Source organism: Dromiciops gliroides, chromosome 2 (genome assembly GCF_019393635.1).
Source record: "Dromiciops gliroides isolate mDroGli1 chromosome 2, mDroGli1.pri, whole genome shotgun sequence".
NCBI lineage: Eukaryota > Metazoa > Chordata > Mammalia > Microbiotheria > Microbiotheriidae > Dromiciops > Dromiciops gliroides.
Window position 1 is genome coordinate 74,468,685 of NC_057862.1, and position 17,988 is coordinate 74,486,672.

Consider the following 17,988-nt stretch of genomic DNA (forward strand, 5'->3'; position numbering starts at 1 on the left):
GTTTCTGTTTCTTTCCCTGTTGTTTTCTCTACTTGGTTATCCCTGTGCCCTGTTTTAATGCCTTGGTCATTTTCCAAGGCAAAAGGAGAATTTCTCCCCTTTGTTTCGTAGTATTGACAGACACATTCCTAAACCAGGTTAAGACTGCTAATTAAGGAATACAGTTCACTCCACTATGGTAGCTCTGAATTTCAGCTGATGCAAGTATGATTTCTTTGTGTAAGTTAAGATACTGAAACCAAAAGAAGAAATAGTATACCTCATGTCCCTATTGGGACATTCCTCCCCCTCCCCCCCCCCCCCATGGCAATGAGGGTTAAGTGACTTGCCCAGGGTCATGCAACTAGTAAGTGTCAAGTGTCTGAGGCCAGATTTGAACTCAGGTCCTCCTGAATCCAGGGCTGGTGCTTTTATCCACTAATGCCACCTAGCTGCCCTCGGAACATTCTCGTCTAGAGAAGGGAACCCTTTTCCCATTGAAAACCAATGTGTTTTCCCAGAGACTATGACACCACTGCCTATCACTTGACTCAAACCCAGTTTTAGCTACCTAACTATAGGTCAATGCCATGATTACCTTGAACCCCATAAATCTCAGAAAGTCTAATCTTTCTTCTAATTGATAAACCTTCTAATAACTCTAGGGAATTATAGGATTTGGAATGAGTAGGATTCTTGGAGAGCCAAATTACCCCCATTTTACAGATGAGGATACTCAGTGTCAGGGGTATAAAGTGGAGGCCTAGGCTATACACCTAACAAATAGCAGAACCAGTATTCAAATGCAGGTCTTCTGACTCCAGGTTGTTTCTGAATTCAACCATCTTCCACCTTTCTTTCCTCATCTTCTACTCTAAGCTAAACATTTCCAATTCCTTTAACGTTTCCTGATTGGACATGTTACAACTCACCAGATTGGTCACACCAATTTAACCAATGTCCCTCCTAAAAATATGGCACCCAGAACAGAATACTCCAAATGTAGTCTCATCGGCACAGAATACTTTAATTACCTCATTTTATTTGGTCTATGGATGTAACTTGAGATGGTTTTGGTTAATTTTCTACCCAGGCACATCAAACTGATTCAACTAGATTGCCTGTATCTTTTTCAATTGAATTGCTTTCAAACTATACCTTCCTTTATTCTACATTCATGTTATTATTTTTTTCATTTCTAAAAACTTTTCATTCTCAAATATTATTCTTTAAAGTAGTGCAATTTCACACATGACAATTTATTTTCTTAGAAGGTAAATGGGGGGGGGGGCATGCAGCTAGGTGGCTCAGTGGATAGAGCACCGGCCCTGGAGTCAGGAGTACCTGAGTTCAAGTCCGACCTCAGATACTTGACAGGACACTTACTGGCTGTGTGACCCTGGGCAAGTCACTTAACCCCCATTGCCTAAAAAAAAAAAAAAAAAAAAAGGTGAGGCAATGGGGGTTAAGTGACTTGCCCAGGGTCACACAGCCAGTAAGTGTCCTGTCAAGTATCTGAGGCCGGACTTGAACTCAGGTACTCCTGACTCCAGGGCCGGTGCTCTATCCACTGCGCCACCTAGCTGCCCACACTTTAACTCTTAAAATTTTATCCTTTGCATTTTAGGTTAGCATTTCCACCTGCTGAGATCAGTTTGAATATTGATTTTTATTATTTCCCTACCTTTTAGGTCTTATTGTTGGTAAAAATAATGCAAACAAAAAAATTATACATTGTAAACTCCTTGTGGGCAAGTATTATGATATGTATCTCTGTATCACTTTCAAAACAGCACTATATTGTACATGGCATCCTTTATTTCTCCTCTCCCCAATTCTTGCCAACCTCTTTGAAAGAGTTGTCTACACTTGGTAACTCTACTTGGTTGCCATCTGCTTACTTCTGAATCGCTTGCAATCTGACTTTTGACCCCACCACTATAAATTCTCCAAGGTTACCAGTGAACTCTTAAATCCAATGGCCTTTTCTCAGTCTTTATTGAGCTCTTGGTTGCTTTTGACACTGTCCTTTCCTTGGCTTCCATGATATTGCCTTTTCCCAATTCTCTTCCTATGTGGAACCCATAAAGAACAATAATAAATAACACACCTTTATGCAACACTTCTAAGTTTGCAAAGCACTTTGCAGAAAGTATGTGGGATCATGAGTGAAATAAGAATGTCCATTATCACCAATATTATTCAACATTATACTAAAAATGCTAGCAATAGCAATAAGAGAAGAAAAAAATAGAAGGAATCAGAATATGCAATGAGGTAATAAAACCTATATTTTTGCAGACAATATAATCTTATGCTAGGAAAATCCTAGTGATTCATTTAAAAAGTTAATGGAGGGGGCAGCTAGGTGGCGCAGTGGATAGAGCACTGGCCCTGAATTCAGGAGGACCTGAGTTCAAATCCAGTCTCAGACACTTGATACTAGCTGTGTGACCCTGGGCAAGTCACTTAACCCCAATTGCCTTACCAAAAAGAAAAAAAAAAGTTAATGGAAACAATTTTAGTAAAGTAGCAGGATATAAAGCAAACCTACATCAGTATTTTTATATATCACGAACAAAGTCCTTTAAGAAGAGATAGAGATAGTTCATTTAAAATAACTGTAGACAATATAACATACCTGGGAGTATATCTTCCAAGACAAACCCAGAAATGAAATGAACACAATTATATACATAGCATCCCTTATTTTATATAAAGTCAGATTTAAATAATCAGAATTATTAATTGTTCATGGGTAGGCCAAGCCAATATAATAAAAATGGCAATTCTACCTAAACTAATCTATTCAATGCCATCCCTGTTAAGTTACAACCCCCTCCAATTTTTTTTTTGAGCTAGAAAAAAATAAAATTCAAGAAAAACCAAGGAATTAGTGGAAAAATGTAAAGGAAGGAGGTTTAGCAGTACCAAACTTTAAAACTATTATAAAGTGGTAATTATCTGGTACTGGCTAAGGAATAGGTAGTTCAGTGAAGAGAATAGATATGTAATGTTCAGTAAATGATTATAGTAACTGTGTCTAGTAAATATATAAGTTTTGGGATAAGAATTCACTATTAAAAGGGGTTTGTAGAAATAAAACCAATGTAGCTAAGATTGGAAGGAAAGCAGAAAATTGCAAGGGATGGGATTGGGGGTGGTTTAATTTTATAGACAGTTTCTCAAATAAAGGTCTCATATCAAATATATAGAGAACTTTGGTCAAATTTGTAAGAATGAGTCAAATCCCAATTGGTAAATGGTCAAAGGATATGAGCAGGCAGCATTTGGAAGAAGAAATCAGCGGCATATAGTCATATGAAAAAAAATGCTCCAAATCATCATTGATTAGAGAAATTAAAACAATTTTGAGATACCATCTCAACACCTATCAGATTGGCTAAAGTGATAGAAGAGGAAGATGACAAATGTTGGAAGGGATGTGGAAAAAATGGGACACTAATACCTTTTTGGAGGAACTGAACTGATCCAACCATTTGGGAGAGCTATCTGAAATGTCTAAAGTGTTATAAAACTGTATACCTTTTTGGCCAACAATACTACTTACTAGGTCTGTTTTCCAAGATGTTGAAGGAAAAATGAGAAGAACCTATATGTTCTAAAATACAGCAGCTCTCTGTGATGGCAAAGAACTGGAAACAGGATGCCCATCATTCTGAGTAATATGAATATTAAAGTCAACTACAAAATACCTATACTTGTAAATTCCCAAGTAGAATGTAAGTGTCTTGAGGGCATGGACTGTTTCATTTTTTGTCTTTGTTTTATCACTCCATTGGACTACAAGTGGACACTTAATAAATGAGTTTAATTGAAAAACCTGAATGAATAAGAGACTCATCAGAATTTTTTCTAGGTCAGGGCTTCTTAAACTTTTTCCACTCACTACCCCTTTTCACCCAAGAAATTTTTAGGTGACCCTGGGTATATAGGTATATAAAATAGGTAAACATAACCTTTTACTGTTGCCAAATTTTTCCTGACACCCATATGCAGTTCAATGATCCCATTATGGTGTCACAACCCACAATTTAAGAAGCTTTGGTCTAGGTTCACAATTCTATTAATCGACATGCTTTTGAGTATGGTTAGCAATTAACCCAACAAACATCCCACCCACATTGCTCCATTTTGCCTCCAAAGATATCACATTTAAATGAAATAAAAATTTACTATATCTTTAGCAGTAGTCTAATGTACTAATCAGTCCTAGTAACCCCAACCTAAAAATAAAATGAAGATAGTTGATAGGACTTATTTTGAATAAACCCATGCTGGCTTCCAGTGATCATCACTTTCTTTTCTGTGTGTACACAGATTTTGCTACTATTGGCACCAGGCATATTTATCAGTAGATTGTTTGCATTTTTTGTCCTGTTTTGAAAATCAGGGCAACTCTTGACTTTCTCCCATTCTCCATGATTTCTCATGGTGCCGCTGTTACATCCAGCTGCAAGTTCTTTCTTTTGGGGAGGGGGGCAGGGTAATGAAGGTTAAGTGACTTGCCTAGGGTCACACAGCTAATAAGTGTCAAGTGTCTGAGGCCGAATTTGAACTCAGGTCCTCCTGAATCCAGGGCTGGTGCTTTGTCCACTGCGCCACCTAGCTGCCCCCATCTAGAAATTTTTATGTGACCCCAGGGGTACAGGTCTATAAAACAGGTATACATAAGTTTTTACTGTTGCTAAATTTTTCATGACCCCCACATTCAGTTATGTGATCCCATATGGGGCTGCAACCCACAGTTTAGGAAGCTTTGGTGCAGGTTTACTGGATTCAGTTTGGGGCATCACATTTTTATTAGATACTGATAAACTTGAGACAATCAAAAGGAAGACAACCAAGATGGTGAAGGGTCTCAAGAAAATTCCCCATAAGGATTGGTAGAAAAGTGCTTACTCTCTGGGTTTTCATGACACTACTCTCTCCTGATTCTACCTGTCTCAGTCTCCTCTGTTGACTCATCCATATCATGTTGCCAAATGTGGGTTTTCCCCAGGCTTCTCTGTCCTGGGCTCTCCTCCCTTTGTATACTCTCACTTATAACTCATCTACTCCCATGGGCTTAACTATCAACTCTCTGAATACTCAAATCTATATATGCAGCCCCAGTTCCTGCTAAGCTTCAGTACTGCGCCACCATTTGCTTATTGGACATTTTGAACTGGACGTCTTAGAGACATCTCAAACCCTACATGTCCAAAACTGAACTTACCTTCTCCACTCCCCTCTAATTCTTCCACCTAAGCTTCTCATTTTCCAGCAAAGGCATTATCATCCAGTCTTCCATATTTGTAACCTTAACATCACCCTTAAATCATCATTCTTCCAGAACCCAAAACATCCTTTTTCCAATGTTGCCATCTCTACTTCCACAATATTTCTTGTATTCAACTCTTTGCCTACACTCAGACTCCTGTCATCTCTCAACTAGATTATTCCAACAGCCTCCTTAATGGTCTGATGTCCTCAACTCTCATACCAGTCTAGTCCATCCCAAACACTGTTACCAAAATAATCCTCCTTAAGCACAGATCTAACCATGTGAATCCCCCACTCACTCAACAACAGTGGTTTCCAGTTGCATTTAGGATAAAATATCAACCTCCATTTGCTTTTAAAGCCTTACCCAACCTGTTTCTTTTTTAGCCTCACTGGACATCACCCCCCTTTCCATGTTCTGCAATTTATCCAAACTGGCCTTCTCTGTTCCTCAGAACAGTCCATCTTCTGTCTTTATGCTTTTGCACTGGCTATCTCCCCCCCCCCCCCCGCCCCCACCTGGAAAGCTCTACCTCCTTATCTTAGAGTCCTTCTCTTCCTGTAAGGCATAGCTCAGGCAAAATTTGCAAGAAGCCTTTCCTGATTCCTCCAGCTAGTAGCGTTTTCCAGCCAAATTAGTTGTATTTGAACTATTTTGTATTTATTTGTATTTATACTGATATGTATATATGCATATCCATATGTTATCATGTACATGTATGTGTATATATTTCTGCTGTTATAAGATCCTTGAAAGTAGGGATTGTTTCATTCTTTATACTTGTATCCCTAATGCCTAGTACAGTGCCTGGCACATTGTAGATGCTTAATAAATAAATGTTTGTTGATTGAAACAAACTGCAGTAGAAAAGGTTTTTTTTGAAGTTGTTTTAACATGTAATTAGGGGGAAATACTATTTTTTAAAGTCTTACTGGATAGTTGATATGATAGCTATTTTCAAGAGTTTTAAAGTTGCCATGTGACAAAAAGATCAAACCTCTTCTTTTTGCTCAGAATTCAACACTAGGAATAATAAGTAAATGTACAGGGGGCGGCTAGGTGGCGCAGTGGATAAAGCACCAGCCCTGGATTCAGGAAGACCTGAGTTCAAATCTGGCCTCAGACACTTGACACTTACTAGCTGTGTGACCCTGGGCAAGTCCCTTAACCCTTACTGCCTCGCCAAAAAAAAAAAAAAGTAAATGTACAGAAAGGCAGGCAAAGGCTTGTGGGAAAAGATTTTCTATCAATTAGTTATCCAAAAGTGGAACAGCCTGCCTTTGAAAGTTTGAAGGCTAGATGGCCACCTGCTGGATATGTTTTGGAGGGTTTCTTGTCCAAATATGGATTGGAAAATGCCTTGGCCTGTGGAGTCCCTTCCAATTTGAAGATCCTGATTCTGTATTCTATTTCTTATTTCTATCTATTATATAAAGCATGGTCCAAGAAACCAAACCCTGTTTTTTGTCACTACAGTTCCCTTCCAATATTCTTCCTTTTCCAAGGTCATAACCATTGTGCTGGAAGAAGAACTCAAACCATGTGCTTTTTCCTTCAGGACTTCTCATTTGCTTATTCCAGTGTCTTTATTCCCCATGAGTTAACAGAGAACACTTAGTGGTCATTGGGCTTGATGAATTAGGGTCTCTGTCCTTTCTTGGGTAATGGCTCCAGAAAGACAACACATTTCTTGATAGCAATATCAAGTCTAGATTTGACCACCTCTGTGAGCTCAATGGAGTCACCATGTAGTTGTTGGGGAATTTCTAAGGCCCTCAAGGGGAATAATTCCTCCCACCATGGTCCATTTGAGTGGAGGCCAATAAATCAGAAGGCAAGGCTAAAAGATAAGAAAATGGGTTTTAATAGTGTAACCAGCTGGTGGATTGTTGCCAGATGGATGGCAATGATTCTAAACCAAGAAAGAATGCTTACATATACAGGCTCTGTCACGGGTCTGGGGTGACCTTACACAGAAAAATGAAAAGTTTAAATCGGCCGACAAGGCGGCAAAATTCTGTTACTTTATTTGGGAAGTTGAGTAATAGGGACAGTATGGAAGGTAATTTGGGAGAGAATGTATTAACCTTGGCATTGAGAACCTTAGTTAACCCTGGGGCCTTCAGGAGTTACCAATGATCAGGTCTGTTCAAGTGGGGATATTTTCTCTGTAGTTAATCTTAGAATACCCTGTTAGGGCAGGAGATACCTAAGAGAGTGGAGGTCTTCCTCAGGATAGCAATCCATGGGGCCCATCCTGTGCCTGGCAGCCTGAAGGGGTCTCTATTTACACAACCACACAGTACATAGTTCCATGTCTTTGAGCTCTAAGCTTCCTTTACTTCTCCAGAGAAGATGCCTTCCCCAAACTCCTAATAACCAGGTTCATCTACTTCTACAAAGCATTCTATCTTCCCCTTGAGGTTAGTTGCAAGATTCCTTAGGTTTCCTAGTCACTGTGTATCTTGTGTTAGTGTCTTACAAAGTAAATGGTGCTACTACTACTGTTGTTGTGTTAGTAGGACCAGAGTCACTTCCCATGTAGGAGTTGCGGGGGGGGAGGGGTTCTTTCATTTCTCTGCTGTGTCCCATCTCCCTACTTTGACCAATGGTTTGGATTTCCCTCTGTTCCCTTCATAATCTTTTCCTACCTGGATTGCTCTGGTACTTACTAAATCAGAGTTATGGTTAAGGAGCATTTTTCACTCTTTCATCTAACTGGTGACCATTTCAGGAAGGAAAAAGGAAGATAAATTTAGCCTTTACCTTACAGGTCACTAGATTCCCTCTTAATGCATCATTTGTGGCTCTCCTACTAAGCTGGGGCTCCTGGGAATCCTTTATAGTTGGATAGGCCAGGACAAGTTCTCTCCTCCTTCTCCTCCCTCTCCTCCTTCCCTTCCTCTTCCTCCCCCCCTCCCTTTCCTCCTCCAACTCTCCTTTTTCCTCCCCTCCCCCTCCCTCTCTTTTACCCCTTCCTTTCCCTCTTCTCTCCATTCCTTCCACCTTCCCACATTCTTGTCCTCTTCTCCTTCTTCCCTCCCCTCTCTCCCTAGGCCACTAACCCAGTAGAGTGTAAGCAGTTAGGACAATTAGCAGGTATCAAACCTCACCCAACAATGGCAAGCAGAGCAGACAAAGACCCCATGCAGCCTCAGCTGAAGAAGTGGAGCCTTCTTCAGGTGTCCTCACCAGAACTGCAGTTAAAGTAGCTCTGTGTGCGCCTGCTACCAGCAGCTTCAGATCCAGTCATTTTCTTTCTTTCTTTTTTTTTTAAAGTGAGGCAATTGGGGTTAAGTGACTTGCCCAGGGTCACACAGCTAGTAAGTGTTAAGTGTCTGAGGCCGGATTTGAACTCAGGTACTCCTGACTCCAGGGTCGGTGCTCTATCCACTGCGCCATCTAGCTGCCCCTCAAAGTCATTTTCAATGAATATATAGGAACTTGACAGAACTTGAATTCTCCTGGGATGGTGGGAGTATGGAATTGCTTTAGGAAAGCACTACTTCCTCTATGAAATTCAAGCATAATCCCTTTGTGGGACATTGGGAACATCCAAATTCCTTTGTCATTAGGGATTTTGTTTAAATGTACACACAAGACAAAAACCTGACATTCCCAGTCTTCCTGAACACTGCAGTCACTGCACATTTTTTTCACCAGTGTGGCCTCCTCTTAAAGTCACAGAGATTACAGGGAAGAAGAATCAGCCACAATCCAGGGAAGGCATTTCCATTTTATTTAAAAACTATTTACAATTTATTTGACCCTTCATAAATACTTTATCTAAAATCTTCGCACAGAATACTTTTACCTGAAGAAAAATGTACTATTGGCTGGGGAGTTGAGGGTGAGAAATGAGGTGGGGGGCGGGGGGGTGGGGATTAACGACAGGCTCTTCCTCTGATCTCTTCAATGGGGTAGAAGCATAGTGAAGAGCTAGGACCCAAGGCCTGATCAGTGAAGGGAAGGATAGAGGGAGGAGCCAGGTGGATGGTGGGTGAAGGGAATAATTTGTGGCTTAGATCTAGGTCCCTCTGGCCCATGCATGAAAGAGAAGAATGGATAAAAAGTTGCTCTGACTCAAACCTCCTGGCAAACCTAAACAAAGTCTTCTAGTCTTGACCAGTGACCCTGAAAGCCCTGGGGCAATTAATAGACACTACATATATTCTTATGAGGCAAGAGGGTTTATGCTAGGTCATATACCACTGGGCTGCCGGCCATACTTGGAAGGGAAAGGTCAATGCCATACTGGGTAGGGCCATAGTTCACACACTGAGGCTTCTAACTCACCTTCACCACACTTAGAGGTGAAACTTTCATGACACCCACTCTACTCGGAAATTGGTCCTGGTTTAGGGGAAGAGAGAGGGAGGAAGTCTGGCAGCAAGCAGGCTTGTAACCTCTCTAGCATTTCCCAGGAATCTCTGACAGTCTCCAAGAGCCTGGAAGGGCTGGCTTGATTTATGGGCAAAGTGGGTAGTTGTCTGCGCAGTGAAATTTAAGGGATGTTGTGGACATCCCACCTACCCTCCCAATCTTTCCCTCAAAGTTGCTGAAATTCTTTCCTTTACTTTGCCCCATGGTTTCTGAATTCTAACAATGACACATTCATTTGGGCGAACAAGCATCCTTTTTCAAAATGCAAATAACCAGGGATAGTTATAAGCCCTTTACATTTTAGTATGAACTAGGTAAATCTGATCACTGTCCTCCTAGCACTCAGCTGAGATCATCTCTGAGGGATGAGAAGTTTTGAGAGGATGGGTGGTATGGGAAAAGAAATAGGGAGAGGTAATTCTGGAAAATCGGGCTCTTGGGGAGGGCTAGTGTTGATGAAGTACTTAAGGAGGGAGTGAACTTTGGGCATCTCGTGGGCACCAGGCCCCTAGGAGAACAATTAGGAAGGAGATGGGCCAGAATAGAAGAAGGGGACCAAAGACAAAAGACCTCATTATAGGCACAATTATTTCTGACCTGGGATGCCTGGGCATACCAAGATATTGTCACTTCACTGTCATATGGCTATTTCTGAAAACTTCCCTTCCTCAGCATCCCTTGAGAAAGAGCAGAAAATGAGAAAAACTGCTAAGCTGGCCAGCCAGTCTCGCAGGAAAAAGAGAAGGAAGAAAGGAAAAGGAAAGAGATTGTGAGGAGCAATTCTCCAGCATTCTTGGGGATGCACGCTGCAGTTCCTTGAAAAAGAAACATACCTATGGGTCATTCTCTTTGACTGACCTGGCACTCTTTGGTTTCTCAAATAGCAAAACTCATTTCCACAACTGTTTACAGGTTTCTTGCTACTTTCCTTAAAGGCTGAAATTTCATCTCTTGGCTTTCACCGGGGATTTGGCTGATCCACGTGAGCTTGTCTTCTAGCACAGACCTATTAACTGATTGGTGACTGCTGGGTGCTGCACAAGGCATCCAGAATGTGTGGCCAAGCCCTAGCCCTCTATTCCTGGGAGAAAACGGTTACTCGAGGATCCTTCTCTACCATGTTCCAAACCAGCTTGGATACAGTGTATGCTTCTGCCACCAGAATCCTTCACAAGCAGAAAATGGACCACTGGAAGAGGTTTTAAGTTTTCAAAGACGATGTTGAAAAAAAAAATACACACACACATACATGCATGTATATGTATGTGTACACATGTATACATGTGAGTATACACATGTATTTTTTTCAAATTTTTCTTCAAATAATGCTTTGAAATCTCATCTTTTACTCCCTCTCCTGGGACAATTCTTTCACCTGCCTCTCCATCTTCTGGCCCACCCAGAGCTGAGTCATGTGCAAATGTTTTGATTGGGTCAATGATGGCTTTCTGTTGTAGAGAAAAGGGCCAATGTAGTGAAAACAGGTGGCCTAACCCAGCACCAGGGGATTCTCCAAGATCCACCAAGGAGCTATGAGATGGGTCGCCAAGGGAGCACTGGTAAGCTGTGGCCACTTCTTTACTGTGTGGTATAAGAACCATTTCCTTAATGTTCCATTCAAGGCACTGGTTTCCTTTTACAACATCAGCAAGTCTCTGAGCCAGAATGGAGGTGAGAGGAAATACCTGCTGAAATTGACACGTAGGAAACATGGAGAAAAAAAACATGGCGCCTTATTGCCTTTGGCAGGTCTCTGGGGGTGGAGGAGATGATAGAAGGATGGTCTTCCCCAAAGCATGTGGAAATCCATCAACCCACCTAAAGTTCAAGCATCACTTCCTGTCATGTGATTAGAGGTGTTAAATTGGAATTCTCCTCTGGGGTCCTCTCTCCATCTGGTGACTTCTTCCTTTTCCCAACACCTGAAAAGACAATACAAAATCTAGGATCTATTTGTGAAGCATTTCAAAACCTTGTGTTATTTTTAAAGAACCCCACATTTATGACGTTATATTCCTTATGGACAGGGATTCTTTGCCTTTCTTTGTATCGGCCATGTTTAGCAAGCTTCCTGAATTGACTCTCCCTCAGAGACTACTTCTCTCTTCTCTGCCTTCACATTCTGTGTTGCCCTTGTAGGGTAGCTGCTCTTTAGGGTTGGTGGGAGCAGGTGAGACCCATGCGCAGTTGCCAGAAGTCTGCCCAATCAGCAATACAGAAAGGAACAGTGACTGGACCAGAGATTTACTGGGAAAGGGAACTCCCTCTACTAATACTGGTCAGCACACTCTGCAACATAGTGTTTTGTTTTTTAATTTAATTTTTTTGTGGGGCAATGAGAGTTAAGTGACTTGTCCAGGGTCACATAGCTAGTAAGTGTCAAGTGTCTGAGGCCGGATTTGAACTCTGGTACTCCTGAATCCAGGGCTGGTGCTTTATCCACTGCGCCACCTGGCTGCCCTTTGCAACATACAGTGTTACTGAATCCCTGGAGTCACCTAGAAGTACCATGTCTTGCTCAGGGTCATATGGCCAGTATGTGTCAGAGCCAGAACTAGAAACCAGGTCTTTCTGACCCCAAGGCAAACTCTATCCACTATGACATATTGTGGGAATAATAAAGTAAGATCCTTAAAGAAACAAGAGTAAGTGCTCTACCAAAAAAAAAAAAAAAAGATCAATTTGGGTCGGGGTAACTTGCTTTATACAGTGGATAGAGGACTGGTTTGGAGTCAGAAGGGGACCTGAGTTCAAATGTAATCTCTGCTATTTACCACCTATGTGATCTTGGGCAAATTAACCTCTCTGGGCTTCAGCATCTACATCTATAAAATGGAATTATTGGACTAGATTACTTTTTTTTTGACGGGGCAATGGGGGTTAAGTGACTTGCCCAGGGTCACACAGCTAGTAAGTGTCAAGTGTCTAAGGTCGGATTTGAACTCAGGTACTCTTGAATCCAGGGCTGGTGCTTTATCCACTGCGCCACCTAGCTGCCCCCTAGATTACTTTTAAGATCTCTTCTAGCTCTAAAATTGTAATCATTATTTATAGGAATGAACTGTGCTTAACCTTGGTCTTTACTATACATTGGATTTATTTCTTTTTGTTTGTTTGGCAAATTGGTTAATGAATTGTGGATACTTACTGCATCAGAATGCTTCCCCAAGCCATAAATAGAACTGTTATAGTTCTAAGCCCACTGGTGAAAATAATGCTCCCAGTTCTGGCCCCTTCAAAGTCATCCAGTGACTCCATCTTGGAGTGACTCCACCTCCTGGGCTTGCCCCACCAAGAGACTTTCCAGCTGGGTGGGGATCTACTCACTTAATGTTCTCAGCAGCTTCTTGCCCAGAGTCTCCTCAAAGTCACTGCTGGAAGGGCTGGTCATACTCCCTAGGTTGGGGTCCTCCGAGTCCAAGATGAGATTACAACATTCACTGTCTGTTTCTACAAGATGGGGAAATAGAAGGAAAAAATGAGAAATAACTTTTGGACCATAGATTTAGTGCTGAAAGCAATCAATCTTGGCGGGCACCTCGTATAACCCCACCCCTCACTTTACAGATGAGGAAATGGGACCAGAGAGATGAAAGTTCACACATTTAGTAAAGAGCAAGGGTGAGATTCAAACCCAGATCCTTTGACTCTAAATGCAACATGCTTTCCACTGTACTACACTGATTCTCTTTTCAACCAAGCCCATTCCATTTACGAAACCAAATGAAATTGCCTAGTTCTCTTTTGGTCTTAGCAAGGTGGGTCCTTACTGCCTAGAGAAATATATCTCAGTGCTAACCTTAAAATATAAAGAGCACTGTGTTATGGACTGGGGTAATTTTCCTTCTTTCTTTCTTTTTTAATTATAAAAGTATTTTATTATTCTCCAGTTACATGTAGAGATAGTTTTCAACATTTGTTTTCATAAGATTTCTAGTTTCAAATTTTTCTCCCTCCCTCCCCCTCTTTTTTTTTTTTTTGTCGTGGCAATGGGGGGTAAGTGACTTGCCCAGGGTCACACAGCTAGTAAGTGTCAAGTGTCTGAGGCCGGATTTGAACTCAGGTCCTCCTGAATCCAGGGCCGGTGCTTTATCCACTGTGCCACCTAGCTGCCCCATCTTTTTTTTTATTAATGTATTTAATTTTTTTTTTTGAAAATTGACCCTAATTACATGTAAAGATAGTTTTCAACATTCATTTTGGTAAGATTTTGAGTTCCAAATTTTTCTCCCAGTCTTCCTTCCCTCCTTGCTCCTGAAGCCAGCAAGCAATCTGATATAGGTTATACATTACAATTATGTTAAACATATTTGACTGGGGTCATTTTCAAAATGTGAGGGAGATGGAATCAGGCTCGTTTTGGGTAAGGTGAATCCTAGGATCTGAGGCAGTGGAATTAGGAGTCCCAGTAACAATGAGGCTGCTTTGAAGGGCAGCCACTTCCAGAGAGATTGGTACAACACTCATCACATGAAGCATCGGAAGCTGACTGTTTAGACTAATCAGCAGCAGTGAAGGGGAAAGAAAGGTCACCTGTTGTAAATCTAGAGGGTTGACCTGTGGGTTGGGTTGAATTATTCTGATGGGGAAAACTTTTGATGGTTCTTTCCTACCTTCTTAGAGATTTTAACATCAACAAAAGCAGGTTCTTGTTTAAATTTTCTATCTGTCCAGGGCATAGCAACAGTTTGTACACAGTAGGAGTCTGAGAAATATTTACTGAATGAATAGCTAGCTAAGTGATTATAGAGCAGCAATAGGAGTGGAATACCCCAAACCCTTCTGTTCAATCAGGAGAGGTCCTGGTTTGCTGAGAGAGAACATGGGATGGGAAGAATGAGCAGAAGAATTCTATCTAGAGTCCAGATGGGAGATTTCTGTGTGAGGGTCATTTTCTGGGGGTCCATGAGGTATAAACTATTTTCATAATAACACTACAATGGTTTGTTTGTTTGTTTTTGTGGGGCAATGAGGGTTAAGTGACTTGCTCAAGGTCACACAGCTAGTAAGTGTCAAGTGTATGAGGCCATATTTGAACTCAGGCCCTCCTGAATCCAGGGCAGGTGCTTTATCCATTGAGCCACTTAGCTGCCCCCTTCACTACAGTGTTTTAATGTCCAATTTGGTGAATACCAATAGATATAACGCACATAAAGAGAAGCTCTTTGTGGGATGGGGACCTCAATAACTGTTAAGAGTACAAAGGGGTCCTGAGACCTAAAAATTCTAAAACCACAGCTCTCAGTGGAGAGACCCTCTCACCTAGAAGGGATAGGTTAGGGTTAGGGTTGAGGTTGGAGAAGTCTAGTTAAGGATCAAAGCTGAGGAATCTCTCACCTGAATTATACGGATTTTATAAACTATTATGCTTACTGCTTCTTGATGTATTATTTCTGAATATATGCATGTGCATACGTAGACACACATGTATGTGTATATTTATATAGCACAACACAATACATATATGTACATGTGCATAAACATACATGCATATATATTGTTCTTCTTTCTAGATAAGCTAAATTTTGGGGTCTGGATCTTTATAACAGGGGAAGATGTGGAGAAGGAAGTGGAAGCTAGACCAGATATGATGGTAGTGCTGGTGCTATGATCTCAAAGTGGCTCAGGGGCCAGACAGATCCAGGAGGCCTAGTGTCTCAGGTTAGGGTTCTGTGATTATGGAGATTTAGAAAGTAGACATGAAAGCCCTCTGGGTACAAGTCCCCTGGGGCCATTAAATCTGAGGAGCTACTGCCTGGGAGGTGAATTCTGGGTGGAGTTCCATTAAGTCACCTTGCTACAGCACCACTAGCAGCCTGAAGAAGGTCAAGGGTATGGCAGATCAGGATAATGACTACCTAAAGCACCTATAGAATCAAGGGAAATTAACTTCTCACCTGGGCATAAGAACTAAATCCAATCCCAATATTCCCTTCGCTCAGCCTCACTGGCCACCCTCCTATTAAAGCGTGATCATTCCCATATTCCTTTAGTTGTAGAAAGACCCACATGTTCTTAGCACTAGAAGCAGAGATTGCAGAGAATGCTGGATTTGGGAGTCAAGAAGACCTGAATTCAAATTCTTCCCCTGACACCTCCGGCAAGTCACTTAGCTTCTCTTGCCTTCAGTTTCCCCATCTTCAAAATGGGAATAAAAATAGCACCTACCTCACAGTGTTGTAGTGAGGATCAAATGAGGCATCATATGAAAAGCAAACCTTAAAATTCTATATGAAGGGGGCAGTTAGGTGGCACAGTGGATTAAAGCACCAGTCCTGGATTCAGGAGGACCTGAGTTCAAATCCAGCCTCAGACACTTGACACTTACTAGCTGTGTGACCCTGGGCAAGTCACTTAACCCTCACTGCCCCACAAAAAAAAAAAAAAAAACAAACCTAAAAAAACCCATTATTACTGTGACCTGAGGAAGTCATTTTGAAAGAGCCTTGGTTTTCTCCCCTGTAAAATGGGGAAGAATATGGTACATTAGATAATCTCTAAATCCCCTTTCTGACTCTAAAACCCTCTGAATCTCCAGTGCCCTCTGACCTGGTCTAGTTGGAAGAGCAGCTTCTGGGAGTACAAACTGAGGGTTTCTGCTCTCCTCAGTGGCATCCAGTTCCTCCTGTACAAAGGCAATCTCTTCCATCTTCAGGTACACTGCTTCACTAGGGCTCTTCAAACCGTCTGTCTGACTGCCTGTAGAAGACACCAAACCACCAAGTTGATCTGGAGAGGTCCAAAGGCCCCACCTGAGTCCCAGCAGGGCAGCGATGGACTGGTAGCTAGAGAGACTGGAGGCTCCTAATTTCTTGGCAGTTTCCCATAGATTACTGCCCCCATCACCTGCCCCACTGACTTACACTGAAGGCTGTTCCTGTCATTGAGCAGGGTGATGGCAGGGTCATCCTTAGGGGTCTGTGGGGTTCCACGAGATGTTGGTGCCTTGGTGGAATCTCCATCCGCAAAGGCCTCCATGTCTGGAGACTGGGGGGAGCTGTCCATGTGGCAAGCAGTGAGAGCATTCTGATACTGTTGTCGAGTGATCTAAAAGAAAGCAGAGAGAAGGGATGGACAGTTCAGGCTGGGTTAATCACACCTCAACCTGTGGAGCCCATCATTTGGTGTAAGCAACCATCTCATCCTAGGTCAAGAGGCAATGCCATTTTGAATATCTACCATCTGGCATCTGGACCTACACAATGGAATGAGAAACACCCAGAAGAGCAAGGACAACCTGCTCAAAAATGTGTCCCCAACTGGTGACAAAGTCTTCCTGTACTACTAGCAAAATTTAAAGCAAGCCTCAAAAAACACGTATATTTTCTGAGACTAGTAACTCAATGCCATTATCAGCCTTTGATACTTTCATGCTAATTAACTAGACAAGCACCAGAGGAAGACAGTCTTAAGATAATAAGACAAAGGATAAAAAGAAGAAAAGAATCCCTAGTGCAGGTCTCCACTGGAGGAGGGATTAGACTTTTCCGTTTGGCCTCAGAGGGCCAAGCCAGAAGGAATAGGTGGCTATTGCCAATAGTTAAATTTAGATTTTATAAAGGAAAACTTCCTAAGAATTAGGAATATCAAAGAGTGGAGCATCTTCCCTTGGGAAGTAGCAGCAGTCTTACTCACTAGAGCCTAGCTTCTTAAACTGTAGATCATGACCCCACATGGGGTCACATAACTGAATGTGGGGGTCACGAAAAAATTTGGCAATAGTGAAAGGTTATGTTTGGTTTTTGTCCTTCGTTTCTGAAGAGGACCATGGCATTGGGGTGATGTCATGACTTGTACTGAATTGGATTTAAGTGAAGGAGGGCTATGCAAGGTCACCAACCTCACTCTCTCCTCCAGAAGAAGATATACTATCAAGATGACTGGAGATGGCCCCAGATGTTTAAGGCAACTGGAGTTAAGTGACTTGCCCAGGGTCACACAGCTAGTGAGTGTCTGAGGTGAAATTTGAACTGGAGTCAGGTCCTCCTGAGGTCTTCAAGCAAAAGCTAGATAACCAGTTGTCAGATATGTTGTATACGTATAAAACTTATCAAACAGCCAATGATGATTGATTGACACCATCTGGCAAAAGCAGACTGCCTGCAGCTGCAGTGAGGTGTGAGGGGTGGGGAGGGAGAGGGAAGAGGGATGTACTTTGGCAGTCAAGGGGTAATATAATAACAACTAGCATTTATATAATGCTTTGAGGTTTACAAAGCACTTTAAAAATATCTCATTTTATCCTCATAACAACTTAGGAAGGTAGGTGCGATTATTATCCCCATTTTATAGATAAGGGCACTGAGGCAGATGGAGGTGAAGTGACTTGCTTAGGGTTA

General features: G+C 41.8%; 1 protein-coding gene across 2 annotated transcripts in view; it reads right to left on the reverse strand.

The window, feature by feature from the left end:
- Positions 1-8,982: 8,982 nt before the first annotated feature.
- CNNM1 (cyclin and CBS domain divalent metal cation transport mediator 1) overlaps positions 8,983-17,988 on the reverse strand; it is a 67,621-nt gene continuing 58,615 nt past the window's right edge. Inside the window, exons 8-11 of one of the 2 annotated variants that reach the window (XM_043983685.1) lie at positions 16,513-16,696; positions 16,199-16,348; positions 12,977-13,099; positions 8,983-11,571 (exon numbers count right to left, since the gene is read on the reverse strand). In XM_043983685.1, the coding sequence (XP_043839620.1) occupies positions 11,492-11,571; positions 12,977-13,099; positions 16,199-16,348; positions 16,513-16,696 (537 nt within the window). In that variant the 3' untranslated portion in view covers positions 8,983-11,491. Of the gene's footprint in view, positions 11,572-12,976; positions 13,100-16,198; positions 16,349-16,512; positions 16,697-17,988 lie in introns of those variants that run through there. The other variant, XR_006354781.1, reaches the window with a different exon arrangement.